At 40.7% G+C, this 26,115-nt stretch overlaps 1 protein-coding gene across 1 annotated transcript; it reads left to right on the top strand.

The window, feature by feature from the left end:
• On the top strand, positions 1-25,803 carry Slc25a20 (solute carrier family 25 member 20). Its single transcript, XM_076867343.2, has 9 exons — positions 1-215; positions 8,377-8,469; positions 12,824-12,951; positions 16,565-16,655; positions 22,236-22,353; positions 23,174-23,246; positions 23,622-23,731; positions 24,436-24,560; positions 24,980-25,803. The coding sequence occupies exons 1-9, from the start codon at positions 111-113 to the stop codon at positions 25,040-25,042; spliced, it is 906 nt and encodes a 301-aa protein (XP_076723458.1). The 5' UTR covers positions 1-110; the 3' UTR covers positions 25,043-25,803.
• The last annotated feature ends 312 nt before the right edge of the window (positions 25,804-26,115 follow it).

Below are 26,115 nucleotides of genomic sequence, written 5' to 3' on the forward strand. Positions count from 1 at the left end.
TGCCCCGCCTAATCTAAAGTAGGTGAAAGGTCTGCGGCGCTGGTGCTGCAGCTAGGGCGCCGGAGCAAGACTGCCAGGAACTGACAGGCAGACTGACGGACGGACTGACCATGGCAGACGAGCCAAAGACTATCAGCCCGCTCAAGAACTTTGTGGCTGGCGGCTTTGGCGGCGTGTGTCTGGTGTTCGTGGGGCATCCTCTGGACACCGTCAAGGTGAGGGGAGGTTGGGGCGCGGGCTTGGGGAGGAGGCCTGAAGAGGGCTCAGAAAGTGTTCTTGGCGAAGCTCTGCCCCCGGACAGAAGTGGGGGCCCATATGAGCTTCCGAGAAAGGTCTAGAGACTCCCTTTCAGGAGTGGGCAGAAGCTGTACCTAGCGCCCCAAAGAGCCAGACTGCGCAAAGTGAGCAGCCTTGAACTGCTTTTTCAGGAGCTCTCTGTCCCGCAGTCTTCTGACCCCGGGCCACTGCTTCTTGGGTGGAAAAGAGAAAGCGGCTTTCTAAAGCCCTGGTTTTATCATCAAGGTTGAAACAGGTCCCTTGTAAAGCCCGTCCCAGGAGGACAACTAAAGACAGTGGTATGTTCATTCTGGAGATGTCATTTGACACACTACTCTGGGACCAGAGTGCTTCATCTCTATCTCTTTTGCATCTTTCCCTGCTCAACAAGGCATTTTCACTCTGTGACCCACAGTAGCCTCCATACCATATACTATGTAGAGATTCCCCTGTGGGAAATAATGAGGTCCTCAATGGCTAAGCCCTTTCCAAGGAAAACAGATGTCCAGCTTTACCAAGGGCCAAGCTGATCCATAGGCTAATGCTCAAAACTCCCTCGTGAAAAGACTGGGGGTACCTCAGTAGTAGAGCCTTCATGAATAAGGCCCTGGGTTCAATTCCTAGAACTCTGAAAAAAACAAACAAAAGTTCTCCAGTGAGGAAACCATGGTCAAAGTCTCCAGGAGAGAGGAGATTTATCGTTTCCGCTGTCTTTTTTATATCACTTCTCAACTCTTCCTCTTGCAACGCTTTAAGCAAGTCCTTGCTAGAGATCAAAGTCCACATCCTGTGACTTTGCATTTGAAACTTTATCCTAATTTTCTAACTATTTCTTGGACACAGACTTGAAGGAAAATGACAGGTCATGGCCAGGGTGGGCCTGTGGGGAGCAGACAGGTGTCTTATACAAACCTAAATGTGTGGGGTTCGTTAGGATGTTGGATCCAGTTTCCTTCTCCTTCCTTCCTTTCAGTAGGCTTGGCAATAGGTTGTATGATGTCTTTCAAGAGGGAAACTGCCCTGAGGTATAGCTTGTACTGGGGTCATTCTATGACCAGATTTAAAGCAGCTGGGCTGGTTAGGGCATTGTGCAACATGAAATCAGATGTTTATTCAGCACATGGTAAATACAGTGTGTGTTGGTGCTTCTCAGACAATAGTATATAGGGCCTTAATTTTTATGGTATAAAAGGCTCTTGGGCTGGGGCTGTAGCTCAGTGGTAGGTGGAGCACTTGCGTAGCACGTGTGAGGCCCTGGGTTCAATTCTCAGCACCACTTATAAATAAAGTAAAATAAAGGTCCATTGACAACTAAAAAAAAAATTTAAAAAATAAATAAAAGACCCTTATTTACTGCCTTATGTATATATTGCTTCTATCTCCCTATCCTCTTGTTCTTGATATTACTCCCAGGAAGGGCCCAGTGACCTCTATACTGAATTGTAAATGACTGAAAATACTCCTTGGCATTTTGACATTCAGAAAGGCTCTTTTTAATTAAATCAAATCCACAAATTGCTGACTGTTGTCCTTTTGGCTTCAGAAAGTTAAATTGGCCCAACTAAAACCTAACCTTGAAGTACTTTCAGGGGTTCAAGGCAACTGACCTGTTGCCCATATATCCTAATAAGCCAAGAACTGCAATACCACAGAGATGGGACTTGGAAAAATTCTTAGGGCAAACATTGAAGAGCTGGCTGAATTCTGACTGAAAGAGTAGGGAGACCCAGACAATTTGGCATGGGAAGTTATCTTACTCCATTTTATGCTACTGTAGCAGAATCTCTGAGACTAGGTAATTTATAAAGAATAGATATTTATTTCTTATAGTTTCAGAGTTAGGAGGTTCAAAATCCAGGGGCCCACATCTAGCCAGGTCTTTGTACTGTGTCTTCCCATGGCAGAAGGTGGAAGGGCAAGAGCGCAAGAGATTGAACTCAAGCCTTGAGCCTTTCTGTAGTTGGCATTAATCCATTTATGAGGGCGAAGCCTTCATGATCTAAACACCTCCTATATGACTTATATGCATTTGGATTAAGTTTCTAAGATATGTTTTTGGCAAGAATGAAGGCAAATATGGGCTTGAAGTAGGGTGTCAGAATGTAAAATAACACCAACTGAGGACTTTAAAATTCTCACTGGTTGGGATGGCTGGTGTCATAATGACAGGTATAAGGTTTATTAAAAAAAAAAATCAGGGGCAGTGGTGCATACTTGTAATCCCGACAGCTCAGAAGGCTGAAACAGGAGTATCTCAAGTTCAAAGCTAGCCTCAGCAAAAGTGAGAAGCCAAGATACTCATTGAAACCCTGTCTCTAAATAAAATAGGGCTAAGGATGTGGCTTAGTGGTCGAGTATCACTGAGTTCAATCCCCAGTACCCCCCCAAAAAAAAAATCACAAAAGAGTATCAATCAGAAATCCTGTTTTTTAAAAAATTGAACTCAAAACTTTTTGCATGCTAGGCAAGCACTGGCTCAAGTCAGTTTTTGATCCACTTGGCTCACCTTGGAAGTTATAGCTGACCTGAAGGCCAATATAAGAGATTCTGGATAAAAAATAATGGTAGCCTCTGTACATTTCTACTGTTCTATACCATAAACCCAGACTTGCATGTTACCTTTATTACCTAGAGAATGACTTCTGTACTGTGGCCTGAAAGGCCCTAACAAATGCATCAGTGAAAGATTCAAAAGAAATAAAGGGGGCTGGAGTTGTAGTTTAGTGGAAAAGCACTTGCCTAGCATGTGTGAGGCACTGGATTTGATTCTCAGCACCACATATAAATAAATAAAGTAAGGTCTATTAAAACTAAAAAAAAAATATTTATATTAAAACTAAAAAAAAAATATTTAAAAGGAAGAAAGAAAAAAGGAATAGCCAGGTTTGGTGGCACTCACATATAATCCCAGAGATTTGGTAGGCTGAGACTAGAGGATGGCAAGTTTGAGACCAACATGTTAAAAAAGATGTTTTAGAAAAGTTAGTATGGTGGTATGCTTAAGAAGGATTTAAGTGGAATAATGAGCCGGAAAAAAAACTACAGAAGTAACTGGTTGCATTAGTTATTTGTTGAACTATAGCAATTTAACCCAAAACTTAGTGGGTTAAAACAATAATTACTCATCAACTCTCACAATCTTTGTGAGTCAGATTTTTAGGGAGCACCTTGGGTAGATTGTCTGGCTTAGGGTTTTTTTTTTTTTTTTTTAGTTGTAGATGGACACAATATCTTTTATTTATTTTTATGTGGCGCTGAGGATCGAATCCAGTGCCTCACACGTGCAAGGCAGGCGCTCTACCACTGAGCTACAGCCCCAGCCCTGGCTTAGGGTCTTTTTTGAGGCTGTAATCAAGAAGTTGGCTGGCATCCATAGCATATAAAGAACACTTACGACTCAATAATGAAAAGATAAATAATCGAATTAAAAATGGGTGAAAGATCTAGACATTTATCCTAAGAAGATGAACCAATGACCCATGAACACATGAAAAGATGTTCAACATCATTATGCATCATGGAAATACAGTGAGAAGCCAGATGTGGTGGTCGAGCCTGTAATCCCAGCTACTTAAGAGGCTGACACAAGAGGATAGCAAGTTGAGGCCAGCCTGGGCAACTTAGTAAGATCCTGTCTCAAAATAAAAAAATAAAAAGGACTGCAGATATAATTTATCATAGAGCATTTGCCTAACATGTGTGAAACCTGGGGATTCAAGCCTTAAAACTGAAAAAAACAACAAAATACCCAGCAATAATCACAATGAAATACCCCACTCACTATATACCTCACCAACTACGATGGCTATAGCTATAATTTTAAAAATAATAAAGTGTTGATGAAGTTGTAGAGAAATTGGAACCCTTGTAAGCTGCTGGTGGGGATATAAAATGATGAGGCTATTAGGGAAAACAGTCTGATGGACCCTCAAATGCTTATAAAGAGGAACTGGGTATGTAGCTCAGTGGTAGAACATGAACTCCATGTACCCCCAGGTCCTGGATTCAATCCTCATCATGCATGCACACACACACAAAAGTTAAATAGCATTAACATATGATCCAAAATTCTAATCATAGATGAATATCTGAATACCTGAGATGGTTAATTTTATGTGTCAAATTTACTGAATCTGGGGCTGGGGATGTGGCTCAAGCGGTAGCGCGCTCGCCTGGCATGCCTGCGGCTTGGGTTCACCACATACAAAGATGTGTCCACCGAAAACTAAAAAATAAATATTAAAAAATTCTCTCTCTCTCTTAAAAAAAAATTTACTGAATCTTATTGTACCTAGATATTTGATCAGACATTATTCTGGGTGTGAGGGTGTTTTTGGATATTAACATTTGAATAGTAGAGTGAATAAAGCAGATCTGCACTCCCTAATGTAGGTGGACCTTATCCAATCAGGAGAAGGCCTGAATAGAAAAGTCTGTTAAAGGAAGCTGCTCCTGTGTGCCTGCTTGAACTGAGACATCAGACTTTTCCTACCTGCAGACTCATACTGAAATATTGGATCTTCTTGGGTCTCTAGCTTGATGATGGCAGATCTTGGAACTTCCCAGCCTCCATACTGGCATGATCCAATTCCTTATAATAAATCTCTTGAGTTATATATCTCCTTTTTGTTCAGTTTCTCTAGGTAACACTGACCAATATAGTACCCAAGATAATTGAAAATACATCCATATAAAAACATCCATATAGATACATGAATATCTATAACAGCATTACTGGCACACACACTTATAATCCCAACTATTAGAAAGCTGAGACAGGGTGATCCCTTGAGCCCAGGAGTTCAACCATAGGAGACACGCATTCTCCCCCCTCCCCCCCAAAAAAATGGTAAAAACACAACTGTTTATCAACTGATCAATGGATATACAAAATGTGATATACAATAGGATATTATTTGCCAATAAAAAAGAATGAGGTGGGAGATTTGAATGGAAGGCTATGCTAAAGTACGCTGACTATGGTGGAGCACCAGCTCCTCCTTGGCACGCTGCCCATGCGCTCTTGCCTCCTCTGTCGCTCAGTAAACAGCCAGCCTTTAACTCCCAAACCTTGGGACGCCCCGGGCCGATGAGGCGCCCCGCCCCCTCACCAGCCCCCAGCCCCCCCCCCCCCCCCCCCCCCCCCCCCCCGCCGCCACAGCAAGCCTCCTTGGGTTCTTCCTCGGGTCAATGTAGTGGCTGAGAATTGGCTGGATTAATGAGCAAAAAGCTGCAGAAGAACAGACCTCTTAATAAGGAACTACCCCTACAGCCGCCTGGCAATGGAAATACGTATGAAATTGACACGTGGTGAGTACTGCAGATGGCAAGCCCACGTCCTGTTAGCCCTTAAAGAGGCGGCAGAAGCATTTTTAGTCCACCTCTTTGAGGATGCTTACCTCCTCTCCTCTTCCTCAAGGAGGTGCAGCTGGCCAGGAGGATCCGCAGCATTGAAGAAGCACTTTGCTGAACTCCTGCAGCTTTGGCTCTGGATGTTACCTAGGACTCTCTGGAGCTACAGCTAGACCTGAGGTCCTGCCTGGATTTTGCTCTCTCTGAGCAGTGTGTGCCTGTTGCCCTTTAAATTTTCTTTATGAAGGAGAAGACTGCTTGTTTCCTCTGTAGCAGAGGTATTATAGGAGACAATCAACACAGTTTCAAAGGCCTGAAAAGACTTAGTTGGTATGTTACTCATATGACTCTTAAAGGATTTTGAAGACATCAATCTGCTATGTTATAGGAAAAGGATATTTACTTATTATTTTAAATCTTTCTGTACTATATGCATTTTTTTACCATATGTATATTTGTACTTTTATTGAAAATGTAATGGAAAAGAGCACTTGCATTTGTTGCATGAAAGGTTCCGCCTCTCCTCACGTATAAATATCTGCCTTCCAGATTAATATCATTAGTGCCTTCAACAATGTGTTGCTTTTAAAAACTAAATTGGGAGTTGAAATAGAAATAATTTTTTTGTTTTGTTTGGTTTTGATGTTAGGGATCAAATCTAGAGCCTTATACATGCTAAGCATACATTCTACTCCCAGCCTGAAATTTCTCTGATTCCTCCTAGCAAATTCCAATCAAAATAATTCAGAAATTCTATCTCATAGAATTTAGCACTTTATTCTTAGTTATAAATTATAGATATATCCATTCAAGATTTTATTTTATTTTTTAAAATATTTATTTTTTAGTTAAAGGTGGACACAATATCTTTATTTTATTTGTAAGTAGTGCTGGAGATAGAACCCAGTGCCTCATGCATGGTAGGTGAGTACTCTACCTCTGAGCCACAGTCCCAACCCTCAAGATTTTATTTTAGGGCTGGGGATGTGGCTCAAGCGGTAACATGCTCGCCTGGCCTGCGTGCGGCCCGGTTCGATCCTCAGCACCACATACAAACAAAGATGTTGTGCCTGCCGATAACTAAAAAATAAATGTTTAAAAAAAAAAAAAAAGATTTTATTTTATTCTAATTAAAAAAAATTTTTTAGTACTCGGGATTGAACCCAGGGGCACTTGACCACTGAGTTACATCCCCAGCCCTTTTTATTTTTTATTTTGAGATAGGCTCTCACTAAATTGCTGAGGTTGGCCTTGAACTTGTGATCCTCCTGCCTCAGCCTTCCAAGTGTCTGGAATTATAGGCATGTGCTGACAAGGTACCCATCATCAAGCCAGGATTTTTTTTTTTTTTAAGAGAGAGAGAGAGAGAGAGAGAGAGAGAGAGAGAGAGAATTTTTTAATATTTATTTTTTAGTATTTGGCAGACACAACATCTTTGTTTGTATGTGGTGCTGAGGATCGAACCCGGGCCGCACGCATGCCAGGCGAGCGCGCTACCGCTTGAGCCACATCCCCAGCCCAGGATTTTTTTTTAATAAATATTTTTTAGTTGTAGTTGGACACAATACCTTTATTTTATTTATTTTTATGTGGTGTGAGGAACCCAGGACCTCACACGTGCTATTCAAGCACTCTACCACTGAGCCACAACCCCAGCCCCATCAATCAAAGATTTTAAAGAGTTATTTCAGTGTTTTTACAATTTTTACATTGTTTCTTCTTTGTGGAGAAATAATAAAAATAATTCTTTAATGAAAAATTAAAATGAAGTTATTGTTTTAGCACACAAAGATTATACCATATTTTTGTATATTAAGTTCCTCAATTGCACACCATTTGCAAACAGCCACAATGAAAACAAGATAATCAAGGGATGTAGTTTTGCCTCTGGAGTAGAAAGGAATGGATAAAAAACCCTGTCCTTCTGTTACTAAATGCAATTTAAGAGCTTTCCAGAGAAATGGGAAATGCCACCCAAAGATCTGAGAAATTGTGAGTGATGAAAATGAGTAGTGAGTGCAGATTACTAATAATGATGTGTTGGTCAGCTAAATTCAGAGACAGACCAAAGGGAAGCACCGAATTTTACTTTCAGTAAATTTTAGCCCTTTGTAAAAATTTCTTCTCATTTGACATCAAGTCATATTTATGCAGACCTTTGAATAAAGCTTATCTATCCATGAATATATTTAGTGTTCTTGTGAGAGTATCATTGATTAGAAGATTACAGATTTTCTCTAGTGTTTAAAAAATATTTATTTTTTAGTTGTAGTTGGACACAATACCTTTGTTTTATTTATTTATTTTTATGTGGTGGGGAAGATGGAACCCAGGGCCTCTCACACAATAGGTGAGCATTCTACCGCTGAACCACTACCCCAGCCCTCTAGTTTTCTTTGATACTTCTTTGCTCTTGAAATTGTACTTAGCAATATTTCACTAGGATACATAAACATCATACTCAAATGCCAGGCAGGATTTGTGCTTTCTGCATCACATAGTATTTGTATAATAACATGCAAATAAGTAATTTACATCATGATGTTACATAATGTTACAATTTACTGTAAAAAAAGGAATGAAATACTAATGAAATAAAACAGATGTCCCAATTTATAGGTTAAGGGAATGCTAAAGACATGTACAGAGGTGCAAATTTCCTTGTTCAGTTTGATAGACAGTGGGGCCATTGCCACAGACAGATAGATATGATTCTGGAGGGTAATTTATTTTAACTTCTGGTTTCAGGTCCGACTGCAGACACAGCCACCAAGTTTGCCTGGGCAGCCACCTATGTACTCTGGGACCATTGACTGCTTCCGGAAGACTCTTATTAGAGAGGTATGATATCTGGTGCTGGCCATTCCTCTTACTCATAGGAACACATTCAAGGAATTGTTTTGTTAACCCCTTCCCAGGTGATAGGACAGCTTTGATTGTGCTGGAGGTCTGTTCCACATGTTAGGACATAAGTATTCTATTATTATCTGTTCTGTAGTCATTGATGATTTCAGCTACTGTTCTATACAGATGAGTGAAGTCAATAAAATGTTTCTGTTTTGTAAGGCACCATTGAGAACTAGGAATAATTGAAGATATGAAATGGATGGAAATCACATTTGAGTCAATCAGTTTGACAGGGCTCCATATCAGAAGTGCCTGTGAAGTACAGAGGAAAAGTCAGCCCATCTTTGAAACACAGAGATCAACAGAGTTTCTATAACTCTAGACAGAGACATTTGATTGGTTTGGAATTATTTGATTATATACCACAGAGCCACAACCCCAGCCCAGAATTCTTATTTTTTATTGAAGTGATAAAGGCCCTTAGTTCCTTGTTGAAAGGCTTATATTATAACCAAGTAACAGAGTGGTCTTTATCTCATTCTCCAGAGGTAGCTACTTTTAGCTCTTTCAGTTATTTACGTTGTTTTTACCTATTTATAATACACATTCACTACTGTATTTTATTTACCTTTACATATCTATCTATATTATATCTATATCTATATACAAATTTTTTAAACTGGGGATTGAACCCAGGGGTGCTTAACCACAGAGCCACATTGCCAGCCCTTTTATTTTTTATTTTAAGACAATGTCTTGGGCTGGGGATGTGGCTCAAGCGGTAGCGCGCTCGCCTGGCATGCGTGCGGCCCGGGTTCGATCCTCAGCACCACATACAAACAAAGATGTTGTGTCCGCTGAGAACTGAAAAATAAATATTAAAAAATTAAAAAAAAAAAAAAAAAGACAGGGTCTTGCTAAGTTACTTAGGACCTTGATAAGCAAGCCTTGTTAAGCTGGCCTGAAATTTTCTTTTTCTTTTTTTCTTTCTGGGTTTATGTTTGTTTGTTTGTTTGTTTTGGGGGAAATTGAACACAGATGTGCTTAACCATTCAGTCATACCCTTGGACCTTTTAATTTTGTATTTTAAGACAGGGTCTCACTAAGTTGTTGAGGGTCTTGTGAAATTGCTGAGCCTGGCTTCAAATATACAATCCTCTTACCTCAGTCTCCCCAGTTGCTGGGATTACATCCATGTGCCACCATGCCTAGCTGGCCTTGTACTTTGAAGTCTCCTGCTTTAGCCTCCTGAGTTGCTGAGTTTATAGGTGTGTGCCACCATGTGCTGCTTTTTTATACATTTTTAAATGTATTTTAGCTACCTATTAGTGTTAGATTATATTATTATTTTTTTAAATTTATTTTTCAGTTTTAGGTGGACACAATATCTTTATTTTACATTTATGTGGTGCTGAGGTTCGAACCCAGGGCCCCATGCATGCTAGGCTAGCACTCTACCACTGAGCCACAATCATATTATTTTAATTCTTATACTTTCTATCCCTTCTTTCTGCCCCCTTGCCCATCCATATAATTTTATCACATTTTGTCTTTTATTTCAATCTGCTTTTTTGTTCTTGTTGCTGGGGATTGAACCCAGTGCTTCAGGAATACTAAGATGATTAGTATTTTCTATCACTGATTCATGATTCACAAATCACTATTTTCATTATTATAGTTTTATTTAAAAATTTTTTTTTGCAGTTGTAGATGGAGAGCATGTGTTTTTTTATTTATTTTTATGTGGTGCTAAGGATCGAACCCAGTGCCTCACATGTGCTAGGCAAGCACTTTGCCACTGAGTTACAGCCCCAGCCCTTCATGATTTAGTTTTATATTTTTTTTCTTTTAATCAAGTAATGTTCTATATATGGATGAAGACATCCGTTGTATAACTTTTTTGTTTCCCATGGGATTGGATTAGTAATTCTTGTGTCAATTTCCTTTGTTTCTTGTTCTTTTTAATTTTTTAATTGACACAGCAAAATTGTATCTATTTATGGGGTACCATGTGAATTTTTTTTTTTTTTGGTTCTTTTTTTTTTTTTTTGGTGGGGTTCTTTTTTGTCTTTTCTTTTTTGGAACTGGGAATCAAACCCAGGGCTTTACATATGCATGGTAAGTGCTTTGCCACTTATCTACATCCCAGTCCCCATGTGAAGTTTTGATACATGTATACATTGCATAATGTTCAAATCACAGTGAATATCTATTTCCCCTCAAATATTAATCATTCTTTGAATTGCTTGTCTTTTGTCATTCTGTATCCTAAATGCTCCATCCTGGAGTCTTCCATTCTTCTACTCTTGTGTGAACTGGCTGCTTCTCAGGTCTACCATACCTAGTGACATTCTATAAATCTACTTCATCTCCCTTGGACTGGATCCTTAGTCTCCCAAATCCCAGGTGTTCTTCTTCCTGGGTTTATTATCTTGTTAGGTTGTGATAGCTAATTTTCTGCCTAATTAATTAATGATGTTTTTTTTCCCTTTTTTTTTTTTTTGTACTGGGGATTGAACTCAAGGGTACTCAACCACTGAACCACATCCCCAGCCCTATTTTGTATTTTATTTAGGGTCTCACTAAGTTGCTTAGTGCCTTGCTTTTGCTGAGGCTGGCTTTGAATTATTTTTTTTAAATGTATATTTTTTAGTTGTCAATGAATCTTTATTTATTTACATGTGGTGCTGAGAATCGAACCCTGTGCCTCACACATGCTAGGCAAGAGTTCTACCACTGAGCCACGTTCCCAGCCCTGGCTTTGAACTCTTGATCCTTCTGTTTCAGCCTCCTGAGAGGCTGGGATTATAGGTGTACGCCACCATGCCTGGCTGTCTAATCATTTATTTATGTATTTATTTATTTATTTATAAATATTTTTTTAGTGTAGTTGGACCAATGCCTTTATTTTATTTATTTTTATGTGATGCTGAGGATCGAATCCAGCACCTTGCACGTGCTAGATGAGCACTCTACTGCTGAGCCACAACCCCAGCCCTTGTCTAATTATTTATTGCCTACTACATAGTTACTTTCATTACCACACTGTACTCATGAAAACTGATGTGCAGTCTGGACAAAAATCACATCTTAATACTCAGAAAATACAGAGAACTGAAATGTAGCTCATTATTGGAATGTGTGTTTTATATGTATGAGGTAGTAGGTTTAATCCCCAGTACCACCAAACATCAAAACTACCTTGGAAAATACAAAAATTTCTTTCTTTTTTATTTTTCTTTTGCCACCAGGGAATGAACCCAGGAGTACTTTGCCACTAAGCTATATCATCAGGCCTTTTCATTCATTTTTAATTTTGAGTCAGTTTTGATAAGTAACTGAGGGTCTTGCTAAGTTGTTGAAGCTGGGCTCAAACTTTCTATCTTCCTGCCTCAGCCTTCTGAGGTGCTGAGATTACAGGTGTGTACAACTACATCTGGCACAAAAATTTCTTAATCACTTGTAATATCATCCCCAAGGAAATTAGATAACATTGTTCTTCCTATTTTGTAGCTCACTCCCCCCCCTTAATAATCCCTTTCATATCACAATGTGATTTTATGGCTGTGTGATAGTTCATTTATGGTATTCTTATTTGTCAACTGTTAAGTTTTTTTCCAAAAATTTCTTTCTTTCTTTCCTTTTTTTTTTTTTTTTTGTACTAGGGATTGAACTCAGGGGTCATCAACCACTGAGCCATATTCCAAGCCCTTTTTTGTGTTTTATTTAGAGACAGGGTCTCATTGAATTGCTTAGTGCGTCACTGTTGCTGAAGCTGGCTTTGAACTCACGATCCTCCTGCCTCTGCCTCCTGAGCCACTGGGATTACAGGCATGGGCCACTGCACCCAGTTGATGTCATTCTTTTCACATCTGAGTTTTTTTCTTTGTTTCTTGTTTTGCAGTTTTGGGGATTGAACTCAGAGATACTGTACCATTGAGACACATCCTCAGCCATTTTATTTTCAATTTTGACATAGGGTCTTGCTAAGTTGCCAAGACTGGCCTGAACTTTTAATCATTCTGCCTCAGCCTCTAAGAGTCACTGGGATTACAGGCATGTGTCTGTAGTACTTCTTTAAAGCAAATTCTAGAGGGAGAATTTCTGGGTAAAAGGGTATGCTATGTTACTAATTGCCAGATTGCCTTCTAGAATGGAAACTATTTCTGGCTTCTGCAGTGTAAAAAAGACAATTATTTCTGATACATGTGTGTATTTATTTCCTTTTAAAAGTTCTTGTTTATAGAAGATAAGGAAGCCACAGGTTAGAGGTCATAGCTTTTCTGTTTTAGTGATATAAAAAGTAGAGGTATCTGTAAACAATTTCTGCTTCTGTGATTCCTTACAGGGCATCACGGGGCTATACCGGGGCATGGCTGCCCCTATCATCGGGGTCACCCCTATGTTTGCTGTATGCTTCTTTGGGTTTGGTTTGGGGAAGAAACTACAACAGAAGTCACCAGAGGATGTACTCAGGTGAGTACTCACAGGCCTAGTACACTTGATGCTATTCTGCTTGGTGGTTTGACATGAGTTAAAGGAAAGTTTCTTGACAAATAGGCGGTGGCTGTCTCATGGTCTCTCAAGACTGACTCCTAAGAGTTCCTAAGGGGAAAAGGAAGAAAAAATCCCTTCCCTGACAGATTGTCATGTCTTATATGAGGTAATATAGATTACTGGGGATCTTAGTAAAACCAACTATACATGCAGTTGGGAGGTCTGAATGCTAAAATATGTGTAAAATGCTGTGAGAAGCACCTGGTATGGTTGTAACTACAGCAGCAAGCCTTGCTTTCTGTCACTTGGTTGAGGAACTTTTGTTTTATTTCATTTTTATAATGCAATTATAATATGATTGTGATTATAAATAATTTCTTATGAAAGTGAAATAAGTTAGTGTATTTTTTTTAAAGAAAGAGAGAGAGAGAGAGAGAGAGAATTTTAATATTTATTTTTTAGTATTTGGCGGACACAACATCTTTGTTTGTACATGGTGCTGAGGATCAAACCCGGGCCGCACGCATGCCAGGCGAGTGCGCTACCGCTTGAGCCACATCCCCAGCCCGTTAGTGTATTTTTTAATAGTACTAGGAATTGAACCGGGGATTCTCTACCACTGAGCTATATCCTTAGCCATTTTTATTTTCTTATTTTGAAATAGAATCTTGCTAAGTTGCTTAGGCTGGCCTCAAAATTATAATCTTTGTCGTTCAGCCTCCTGAATTGCTGGGTTTATAGGTATGCCCAGCAAGCCTAGTGTAAAGTTTATTCAAAGAAAATCCACTAAACCAGAGTGGTGCTGCATGCCTGTAATCCCAATGAATCAGAGACTGAGGCAATAGCATCACAAGCTCAAGGTTTACTGGAGCAAGTTAGTAAGGCCTTGACTTGTTAAATAAAATTGAAAAGGGCTAGGGATGTTATTCAGCGATAGAGTGCTTGTCCAGCATATATGAGGCCCTAGGTTTAATACCCAGTACTACAAAAAAACAAAAACAAACTTTATGAAGTTGAATTGAGTCATAAAGAGGCAGCAGAATCAGAATAATAGCTCAAAAATTTAAAACCTTTTAATGAAAACAGATGGGTGTTTCAAGATGCAAGGGAATTCTGAGTGGAAACTTGGGTTGATAATGTCCACGTAATCTGAGGCATGCGGGTAACAACCTCTGGGAGGGCTGCAGCTAGTACAGGAACCGCTGAGGCTGGATAGGCTTGGCATCTATGAGCTCAAGGGAGGAATCCCTTTGTGCCATGTGGTTGATTCTGTCACCATTTCAGGTCATGGTGGGCTGAGTGACTGTCTAGTATATAGATAGTGGTTCTTGTAACAGGAAACTATTTCTGGTGTTCATGTGACCCTCGGAATATGCCATGCTTCTATAAATAACCACAATGGCTACCAAATGTGAGGGGTTATTTTGAAGCTGTTTGACTATTGGTAGTCCAAGTGTTTCATGGACACATGTTCAATCTGAACACCTGGTCTTCTAGCATATGTACCTATTCACAAGCTGTACCAGGACCATGCCTATGGGTGTGTTCCTGTACAGTCACATCAGCTGTCAGAGAAATAACCTGTGCCTGAACAAAGCCGAAGACACTCAAGACATCACCTGCATAATCCTGTCAGCCCTGCTGTATTCACCTTTTTTCCAGTGGTATTTGGGGATGATGCAGAAAGGAGTGTTACCAGAGCCTTGGGGTAGAAGCTCAGAAAGGCCCAGTACTCATAGTTCCCTCCCTGGGATGGGAGTAGGAAGTGAATGGCCAAATAGGCCAGGTGATCATAGTGTCCACAAGGTGCCCTGTGTACATACAGAGATCCCATCCAGAGCAAAGTCAAGTCCTCTGTCCCAGGATATAAGGTGTGTCCAGCCTAGGGTTGGACATTCTGAAAAGAATGGAGCACGTTGGTCTTAAAGAGGAAATTTATTTGCTGAGAGGACTCCTCTAAGGACAACAGTGTAAACCAGAATTTTTTGTTTTGTTTTGTTTCATGGATTGAACCCAGGGGCATTTAACCACTGAGCAATGCCCCCAGTCCTTTTTATTTTTTTTATTTTGAGTTAGGGGTTTCGCTAAGTTGTTTAGGGCCTCACTAAGTTGCGAAGACTGGCTTTGAGCTTATTATTCTCCTGCTTCAGCCTGCCAAGTCATTGGGATTTCAGGAATATGCCACTGTGCCTGGCTAAAGTACAGCTTTGGAACTGGCTATGAATAAAAGCAAGTCTCTTGTCTGTTCAATAGTCAGCCTATATGCTTGCCTAGTATGTCTGAGGTAGACATGTGAGTCCTGCCTGGAATGAGTACTTGGAAAAACAGGGCTGTGGAAGCTAAGCTGGACCTGTACGTAAAAAGAAGAATCTATAGTAGATCTCTCCCAACTGCCATTTGGCATTTGTTCCCTAGGCCTTGGGTTTCTTTGGGTGGGACTGGCCTGAAGGCTCAGTTATGAGACACTTGGGGTCAGCAGGATCTTGGGGCTCAGGTCTATGTGAAGTTTTTCAGCAACATTTGTTAAGTTGTGGAGACTATTGAAATGCTGAATGTGGTTTTGTGTCCCTTTGTCTCTAGACCACGGTGGTATTGCTATTCCCAAAGAGAAAAGAAGGTGCTAGAAGTGGCATAGACAGCTATGGTGATAGACAGTTGGAGCTTTAGGTCCTCCTCATACTCAATGTGGAGATTTTATGGGAGCCAGAGTGAGAACCCATACCTCTGGCTCCCAGGGAACCATTCCTCACACAGGGGCTACAGGAGCCATTATCCTAATTTAGTACCATCCCTAACTTAGTCTTAATTGACCTCTTACCATACATTCGTTGTAACTGGCCTACCCACTGCTCAGCCTGTAGAGGTGGCCACAGACATTCATTCTTGGCTTTGAAGTGGTCCTGCTTGAGTCTTGGCTTAGAGCATTCTCAGGCCCTTGGTGGTCTAGGGGAAATAAGATTGGAGGGGAACAGGGGTCTCCTGAGGTCCAGATTTTGGGTTAAAGCCTTTTCCTGCCAATAGCCCAGCATTTTATAGGTGGGGAATCCAGGCTCTGAGAGGCCTGGGAACTTGTCCATAGTCACTATGGTAGTTCCAGAGGTGGAAACCATGTCATAGTATAAAGCTTTTTCCATAAATGAGGGATTCTGACTGTACACTTCATGTGAGTGGGCCTCGTGACTAGGCTCCCATTGTTCTTGCTACTGAGATCCTTGATCTGGGTAACAGAATATTCTTTGGAAATTGGCTCTGTTTTTGGTCCTGGGAATGGAACCCAGGGGCACTTAACCACTGAATCACATCTCCAGTCCTTTTTATTTTTTACTTTGAAACAGGGTCTTGCTAAGTTGTGGAAGCTGACTTTGAACTTGGGGCCTTCCTGTCTCAGCCTCCTGAGTCACTGGGATTACAGGCATATGCCACTGGGCCTGGTAGAACTTAGATTTTACGTGAAATCTGATTTATTTGTGGCTGTGCTTCTTTCCAGTACAAGTTCTTATCTTTTTCTTACAAAACATCCACTTTGCTGGGATTGCTTTGTCTTTGGTGGTTAATCACAGGTGCTCATTTCTGGTTTTTGTTTTCAATGTAGCTACCCTCAATTATTTGCAGCTGGGATGTTATCTGGTGTGTTCACTACAGGAATTATGACCCCTGGAGAACGGATCAAGTGCTTATTACAGGTAAGGGTGTGATATGTGGGGAGGCAGCTAGCTTTCTCCATTTAGTGTACAATTTTGTGTGCGTGTTTATATCCTTTTACCCTTTGAAAAGACAATTTTAGAGCCGGGTACAGTGGTGCATGCCTGTCATCCCAGCCCCAGGGAGGCTGAGGCAGGAGGATTGTGAGTTCAAAGCCAGCCTCAGAAACAGCAAGACACTAAGCAACTTAGTGAGACCCTGTCTCTAAATAAAATTCAAAATAGGGCTGGGGATGTGGTTCTGTGGTTGAGTGCCCCTGAATTCAATTCCTGGTACCAAAAAAAACCCAAAATCAAATTTCAGCGTTTACAGGAAAATGAAAGCAATTTTAATAGAATTGAGAACCAGGACACTACATGAAACTAAAAAAATGTCATACTGGGGCTGGGATTGTGGCTCAGTAGCAGAGAGCTTGCCTCACATGTGTGAGGCACTGGGTTTGATCCTCAGCACCACATAAAAAAAAAAAAAAAATGTCATACTCGTGACACATCATCCCAGACCTACCCACTTTTATTAGCAGCCATTTTAGGAACTCTAAAAGGTGAGTCATGCTTCATCAGAAGTAGAAGGGAAGCTGCTCCTGCTTGAGATGTTGTGTATCTCTGTAAACTTCCCAGAAGCCCAGTACCTTTAGTGTGTATTCCATTCTATAATTTTGTAATTTCAAGAATGTTTAAATGGAACGATAAGTATGTACTTTTCAGAACCACATTTTCAACTCAGTATAATTTTCTGGATATTTGTTCAGATTGCTGTGTATGTGAATAGTTCATTCATTTTTTTTTTTTTTTAAAGAGAGAGTGGAGGGAGAGAGAGAGAGAGAGAATGAAATTTTTAATATTTATTTTTTAGTTTTCAGCAGACACAACATCTTTGTATGTGGTGCTGAGGATCGAACCCGGGCCGCACGCATGCCAGGCGAGCGCGCTACCGCTTGAGCCACATCCCCAGCCCCTAGTTCATTCATTTTTATTGCTTAGTCGTAGTTATAGGATAGATGGATCACACTTTAGCCATTTTTCCATAGAAGGACATCTGTGTTATTTCTAGTTTGGGGCCATTTTGAAAAAAATTGGTATAACATTTATATATAGATATTTTTGTGAGAAAATAACTATTTCTTTGAGATAAATGCTTTGGAGTACAATTGCTTGGTTGCATAGTAGTTTTATCTTTAGATTCTTTTTCTTTCTTTTTTTTTTAGTTGTAGATAGACGTAATACCTTTATTTTATTTATTTATTTTTATGTGGTGCTAAAGATCGAACCCAGTGCCTCATATGTGCTATGAGCGCTCTAAACCACTGAGCCACAACCTTAGCCCCTTCCCAGCCCTTTTTATTAAAAAATAAAATGTCTTGAGACAGGGTGTTGCTAAATTGCTTTTGTTGTTGTTGTTGTTGTTTACATGCATTTTGGATTGCTATGTGTACTGGCTATTTTTTTAAATCCAATATTGGGGAGTGAACTCAGGGATGCTTTATAACTGAGCTATATCCCATTCCTTTCTTTTTTTATTTTTAGAAAGGGTATCAATAAGTTGCTGAGAGTGGCCTTGACTTTACAATCCTCTTGCATCCTCTTGCCTCAGCCTCCCAAGTCGTGAAGATTCTAGGCCTCTGCTGTCACTTGGCCACTTCCTTCTTATCTCCCTTTTTTCTGTCATTCAAATTGCTGTTTTCCTATAGGAAAGGTGATTTTTATCCACTGCACCCCAGCTACTTTTAAGAGTTTTTTCTTTGTCTTCAGTTTTCAGAAGTTAAGTTGTGATGTTTCTTGACATAGATTTCTTTAGTTTTATTTGTTTGGTATTCACTGAACTTCTTAAACTTATAAGTTTAAGTTTTGACAAATTTGGGAAGTTTTCAGCAGTTATTTCAGTTCTACCCTGTGAGAGGCCAGTTTGAATGATTCACATTCTCCATCCCGGCCATCACTACATCTCATAGTGACCTGGACACTGCCCCGTTCCCGGAAGTTTGAGAACACGTCTTCAGACATTGGCATGTCGCCCCATGGATTTAGCTATGCTCACCTCTTCCTTTGTGATACTACCCCTTTGCCCTGTTTGGGATAGAAGGTTCCATGGAAGCACTTTGTGTGTCCTCTTCTATTGCTCTGTCTTTGGGTGTGACCTTCCTAGATGTCAGTCAACCTGCTGACAGCAGGCATCAGGAAGCTGGACTCAACCCCCTGAAACCTGACCCCTTGTCTCATTTGAATAGCTTCTCTTCAATAAAAGGGTTCAGCATTCGCCTGCACTCTCTCTTTTTGCAGACCCTTAAGGTCAGAGGAGCTGTCACAGGACCCCAAAGAAAAACGTATCTCTGTCTCTTATGTGGTTATTTTGTGCAGCCCAGTTCCTCTGGAGTGACTTGTGTGTTTTAGTCGTGAGGAACACGACACTACCCTTTTTTTAGTCCCATCCTGTTTTCTCTTCTTCTGAAACTCTGAAGATAGAAATGTTAGGTTTTATATTATAACTTCAGAGTTCCTTGAAGTTCTGTTCAGTTTATTTCATTCTGTTTTCTTTTCTGTTGTTCAGAATGACTAATTTCCATTGTTCTCTCTTCTAATTCACCAATTTCCTCTGCTCTCTTTTTTTCTATTCTGCCATTGAGTGAGCTATTCACAAAATTTTTATTTCACTGTATTTTTCAGCTTTAAAAGTTCCATTTGGTTCTTTCTTAAATCTTCTATTCCTCTTCTGAAACATATCTATTTCTTTGTTGTGGCTTTCTATTTTTCATCATTTCAAACATGTTCATACTTGCTTTTTAAAGGTTCTTTTGATCATGGCTGCCTTAAAATTGTTGTCAGACAATTCTGATAGCTTTGATATCTTACTTGGCATCTATTGCTTTTCTTTTTTGGTTCAGTGTAAGATTTTCTGGTTTTGAGTGTGACAAGTGATTTTTCTTTATTTTTGTTTGTAGTACTGGTGATTGAACCCAGGGGTGTTCTAGCACAGAGCTACATACCCAGTCCTTTTTATTTTTTATTTTGAAATAGTGCTACTAAGTTGCCCAGGCTGGCCTCAGACTAGTGATCCTCCTGCCTCAGTCTTCCAAGTAATTTTTCTATTGATAGCTGGATATTTATGTATTATGTAGAAATTCTAGGAACTTTCTGTTTTAGCTGACTTTCTCTGTCAGTACCCTAGCAGAAATGGGAAGGATGAAGCCTTCCTATTGTTAGGTGGAGGCAGAAGCCTAGGCTTCCCATTTGCCTTGGGTTCTGTTGACATCGAGGGCATTTTTTTACTACTGGGTGTGGGAGTTCCAAAGTCTCTACTGATACTATGGGGTGGGAGAGTGATGGTTACCGGCTATCAGGGATGAAAGTCCTAGTTCCCTACTTGGTCTTTGCTGACTCTACCCAGTAGCATGTTGCATGCTTGCATGCTTCCTTACAGCTTCATAAGAGTGGAAGTCTAGGCTTCCCACTTGTTTTTTTGCTGATGTATGCAGGGGAGGCCAAGGTTTTTCTATGGTGTTTGGCTGGAGTAGAGAGCTTAATGTCTAAAAATTTTCTCTCTAGACTATTCCTTTTTTGGCCCTTCATGGAGAAGGTCTTTGCAGCTTTGTTGTATCTTATTTTTGGTTCGTGCCAGTTTCTGGGTTCCCAGTCCTTTCAGCTTCAAGTCTTGAGTTAGAAGAGATAAAAAGAAAACTCTGGAAATTCACCACTTTATTCCTAAAGTCTCAGTGTCCCTTGTAGCTGGTCTGATATCTTTTCTCCAAACTTTCAGAGTCTTTTATGTTTGTTTAAAAATCAGCATCCATAGTTTTCTTGTTAGATTTAGCATCTTTTCAGAAGCGAAAACCTGGATATTGATTTTGTTCTAAGGAATATTTTTGTTCAGTAGCTTTGAACATCAATATTTTCTCTTATGACTTTTTTAAAATTGTAATTGGACACAATACCTTTATTTTATTTGTTTATTTTTATGTGGTGCTGAGGATCAAACCCAGGGCCTCGCATGTGCTAGGCGAACACTCTACCACTGAGCCACAACCCCAGCCCTCTCTTATGACTTTTTTCATTTCATTTATGCCTAAAGTCCTTTTCTACTTCTAGATCAGACATTGACCTATCTGTACTCTTCTCTTGCATTTCCCTACTCTGCTGAGCTACTACTTTGTCTCTTCCCTCTTCTTAAACCCCTACCCTCTAGTGTATGACCTGGTATTTTAATTGGGATTTTTTGCTTCTGTGATCAAAAAACCTGATAAGAATAATATAGAGGAGGAAAAGTTTATTGGGGACTCATGGTTTCAATGGTCTCAGTCCATAGATGGCTGAATCTGTTGCTCTGGGCCCAAGGTGAGGCACAACATGGTAGAAGGGTGTGGCAGAGGGAAGCAGTTCAGGCAAAGGCACCAGGAAGTAGAGAGAGCTGCATTCACCAGGGACAAAATATAAACCTTGAAGGCACACTTCGAGTGACCTACCTCTACCTCCTTCAGTCACACCTTCCCTGCCTGTAGTTACTACTCAATTAATCCCTATCAGTGGGTTAATCCAATGATTAGGTTAAGGTTCTCAGAACCAGTCATTTCACCTCTGAAAAATTCTTGCATTGTTTGACAAGATATTGTTTACTAATTCAAAATATTTTATAAAGGCGATACAAAAAAGAATATGTTTGTAAACATATCAAATAATAAATCAGATGTTCAGAACAAAAAAAAAATTCTTGCATTGTTTAACACATGAGCTTTTGGGGACACCTCATATCTAAACCATAACGCCTGGCTCCTGCTTAACTGAGAAATCTGAAACCATCAGGAGAGGACTTCATCAGATGCCTTCTATCAATCACCACCACCTGTCTATGTGATGGTACATCCATACATGACCTGATTGTTTTTACCAAGGATGACCTGTGCTTTTATATTTCCTCTTTCTTTCTCCTTCAATATCAGTTTTTCACTCCCCACTGTGTCATTCTCATTAGTAATAAAAACATAAACATGCTTATGTTTTTGTTTTTTTGTACCAGGGATGGAACCCAGAGATGCTCACTGAGCCACATCCCCAGCCCTTTTTATATTTTATTTAGAGACAGGGTCTCGCTAAGTTGCTCAGAGCTTCACTAAATTGCTGAGCCTGGCTTTGAACTCACAATCCTCCTGCCTCAGCCTCATGAGCTGCTGAGATTACAGGCATGCACCACCATGTCGGGCCATGCTTATGTTTTTTATCTTTTTGTGGTGCTGGGAATCAAACTTAGGGCTTCATTCATGCTAAGCAAATGCTCTACCCAACTCTGTCTTAGGATCTCATGAAGTTGCTGAGGCCCTTGCTAAATTGCTGAGTCTGGCCTGAACTTGCGATCCTCGTGCCTCCTGATTTGTTGGGATTCCATATTTGTGCTACCATGCTGAGCTCAGCCCTTTATATTTATTTTTTTTGAGACATGGTCTTGCTAACCTACTATCCTACTGCCTCAGCCTCCTGAGTAGCTGGGATTATAGGCATGCACCATCATGCTCAACTAGATCTGTTTGACTTTGATGTTGCTGTTTCTGACCTGATGACCTCTCTCCCTCTCAGATTCAGGCTTCTTCAGGGGAAACCAAATATACTGGTACCTTGGACTGTGCAAAGAAGATATACCAGGAGTTTGGGATCCGAGGCATCTACAAAGGGACTGTGCTTACCCTCATGCGAGGTAACCTTTGAGGCCCTCATCTGAAGTCACCTGGGGAGGTCACCAGAGGAAGGTATACCACAAAAGGTCATGAGAGGATTTCCATATTAGTGTTGGCATATGCCACAGCTCTGCCAAGACCATCAGTGTTTGACTTGGTTTTAGGCAGTCTCACTCTAGCTTATATGGACATAGAAGGATGGAAGGACCTTCTATTCTTCTTGTGTGTCTTCAGGAGAGTAAATCATGACAGTGGTGGTTGAAAAGGATGGGCTGGTAGATGAAAATCCTGGCTGAAGGGATGAGTGACTTGGTGATTTCCTGGGGTGTGTGTTTGTTTTCAGTGCTGGCTATAGAACCCAGGGTTTCGTGCATGGCTATACCCACCAGCCGTCTCCAAATCACCAGAGTGGTTTTGAGAGGCAGGTTCTGCTGGGGTGGAATTAGAAAAAACAGAGATAATCCTACTCTTATCCTGAGATGGCAGCTTAAAGGAAAGCCAGATTTATTACCTGTGGTTACAATTACAACTTCTTAATACAACTTCTTAACATATCAGTGGTGATTACAGCTCACATATGCTAGGCAAGCACACTACCACTGAGCCACAACTGCAGCCCTGGAGGGGATTTTAAAGATGAAATGTATATTTATACTCACTTATAGCAGTGCTTGGGCCAGAGCAACATCTATAACTGCAAAGTGATTAACAAATATGATGTGGCTACTGAGGAACTTCTCAGGAAATCTTGAATGTTCTAACATCAAGCTTGCCTCTTCTAAGTACAAGTAGTTTATGGAGGTTTTATAGACTAATTCACCTCTTTTTTGCTATTAACAGATGTTCCAGCCAGTGGAATGTATTTCATGACATATGAATGGCTGAAAAACATTTTGACTCCAGAGGGAAAGAGGTGAGAACATTAAATATTAGAAGCCACTTTCTCCATTAATGGATGGGTTGGCTACTTTTTCCATTCATGGATGGGTTGTCCTCTCCTGTGGGTAGTCTGAAAGAGCAGAAGTGACATTTTGTTCTTCCTACATGTACCCTTTCCTGTCATGTCTGTTGAGGTCCAGCTAATACCTCTTACTTTGTGACTCACCAAGTGGAACAAGTATTTGAAATAGGCTGCCTCCAAGAAGTGGATGGAGAGTCTTGCCCTTGGACCTCCTCTTCAGCCAGTTTCTCTCTATCAGTAACTTCCTTGTTTGCAACACGGGGGATGGTCTGAACACCACACTTTCACAGTCTTTGTCTGACTGGGGTTGTGGTGGTTGTTCTGCAGTGTCAGTGAACTCAGTGCACCTCGGATCCTGGTGGCTGGGGGCATTGCAGGGATCTTCAACTGGGCTGTAGCAATCCCCCCAGATGTGCTCAAGTCCCGCTTCCAGACTGGTGAGTGTGGTGGTTGTGGATAGTTAGCATTGGCTATCCCTGGTGTGCAAAACTCTTAAGACCCTGGGATACTTTTTCTTTCCATGTAAGCACCCAGCATCTGTCTGACTAACTTTCTACCTCACAGTCATTCATGTCCCAAGAACCTTAGATTCATTTTCTTGTCAGCCTAAGCAAATAAATGATATAAGTCAAATCCAAGCCTGGTGTGGCAGCTACACTTGGGAGGTTAAGGCAAGACTGCAAGATCTAGTGGGTAATTTAGTGAGACACTGTCTCAAAATTTAAAAGGTGAGGGTGGCACTGGGGATGTGGCTCAGTGGTAGAGCCCCCTTGGGTGCCCAGTACTGGAAAAAATAAAGAAGTCAAATCCACTCTTCCTCCCCTGCATAACCAGAAAGCTTGCTTTTCTCTTTACTTTTTAAAATTTTCCTCTTGCTTCCTCCATTCCTCTTCTCCCCTTCTCTCCTTTCCTTTCCTCCCCTTGCCCCTCCCCCATCCCTCTCCCTCTATTCATGCTAAGCTAGTCCCTAGCATGACTAGAACCCACTGAGTTTACCCCTATTCCTTTTTAATTCTTCACCCCTCTTGATTCTGGCCCTGACCTTACAGGAAGACTTAACTCTTAGATTGTTCCCATGAGGGTTGCCAGAGTAAGGTCAGGAAGCTTCCTGAAGCCTTAAAAATTGGGTTCTACCCCACAGCACCTCCAGGAAAATATCCTAATGGTTTCAGAGATGTACTGAGAGAGCTGATCCGGGATGAAGGAATCACATCCTTGTATAAAGGGTTCAATGCAGTGATGATCCGAGCCTTCCCAGCCAATGCAGTGAGTAGCTGTCAGGGGTTGTAATTTTCCTTCTGGACTCAGAGCAGGGTACACATGGGCTGGCTTTTGCTTGCTCCTGGGATTGCATTAGAGACTCAGTTTTCCCCCTAGTCCATCTTTAGCCACAGTCTCCTTTATTTGCTCATTTTCCTAAAGCTGTCAGAAGGATCTGCCTTTAAGGTTCTTTGGGGTAAGGGGATTTTATATCTTGATCTGGCCATCAGAAGTGGGCAATTGTAGGACCTGTTTTCTTCTCCTTTTAGGAATGAAAGTATAGCTTGCTTCCTTGATTTGGGATGGAAGTGGGGTTAGGGAGGGGTTCTGGTCTTAACAGGGCCATCTAAGCATGGTGCTATGGGTGGTATCTCTGAATAGTCATACTCTTGTTGGCTTTTTTCTTTCTCTCAACCCCTTCTTAGGCTTGTTTCCTTGGCTTTGAAGTTGCCATGAAGTTCCTTAACTGGGTGGCCCCCAACTTGTGAGGCTGAAGACTGTTCAAGACTTCTCGATGCTGGAAAGTGTTGTTGAGGAGAAGCAGAGGGCAGGACTAGGCAGTCCTGAAGGGTGATGGGAGGGGAATGGTGGGATCAGACCTCTGTGCATGGAGTTGGTGAAACTATTGCCTTAATGACGTCCTCTACCCTGTATAACTTGAGTGCCATTTTGAAACTTGAATTCACTCTTGTCAATTTAGGGGATCTCAAGAGAATATGGAGATGAAATAAGTAGCTTCTAGAACAGATACCACTGTGGCCAGAGTGCTACATTGTGTTGACTGCTAGCCCTACTATACCCAAATGATACCCAAAAGGTAATCTCAGCCTCTCATTGGCATCACTATGCGGATTTTCAGCTAGCTAATCAGTTGATTGATCTTCAATCCCTAGCCAGGAAAACCCAACTGATGTCCAGGGTGCCATCTAATCCTGGGATGCTCATAAAGATGTGAACTTATTTAGAGACCATATCAGTCTATAAAAGTGGACTAGTGGATATACCTAGGAACAGATAACCTGTTAACCATTGGATTTTTTGTTTAACGCAAGAAAATACACAAAAATAAAGCTAGAGTAGCCTAATTTCCCAGGAGGAGGTGAAGAATTTTCCCTCCTACCCAGTGAGGACAGTACCAACATACTGGGATAAGTGTGAAAGCCCAAGATATATGAAGGCTCTTTTTTCAACTTTTTTCTCATGAAAGCACCCAATTTTATAGGAAACAATAAATATTGTTTCTAATTTTTGCACTGTGTGATATTTTTTCTTTCAATTCTGTGACATTTCAGCTGGCAATCTGTGTCCATGGTGGAAGTCATTAGGAATCCAGTATCATTCCCTGGGAGCCTTAGGCAAGGCCTCTAGCAGGAGAAGGAGGAAGTTGCCCAGACTTCTCTGATTGCCCTAAGTACTCAAGGAAAGGTGGAGAGAACAGGGTGACTTGATCTGTAACTTCAAGGAAGGAGGCTTTATTCCTGGGAAGATATTTTCTATATGACCAGAGAGGAATTAAGATCAAGTAGAAAATATAGTTTTTTAAAGATGAAAATTGCAAGTC

The sequence above is a fragment of the Callospermophilus lateralis genome, chromosome 10 (genome assembly GCF_048772815.1).
Source record: "Callospermophilus lateralis isolate mCalLat2 chromosome 10, mCalLat2.hap1, whole genome shotgun sequence".
Taxonomy (NCBI): domain Eukaryota; kingdom Metazoa; phylum Chordata; class Mammalia; order Rodentia; family Sciuridae; genus Callospermophilus; species Callospermophilus lateralis.

Excerpts from the sequence above, each read along its gene's own strand:
- Slc25a20 (XM_076867343.2), top strand. The coding sequence starts at position 111 with ATGGCAGACGAGCCAAAGACTATCAGCCCGCTCAAGAACTTTGTGGCT. Across the intron at positions 16,656-22,235 it reads GGATCAAGTGCTTATTACAG|ATTCAGGCTTCTTCAGGGGA; the intron begins GTAAGGGTGTGA and ends TCTCCCTCTCAG. Across the intron at positions 23,247-23,621 it reads TTGACTCCAGAGGGAAAGAG|TGTCAGTGAACTCAGTGCAC; the intron begins GTGAGAACATTA and ends GTTGTTCTGCAG.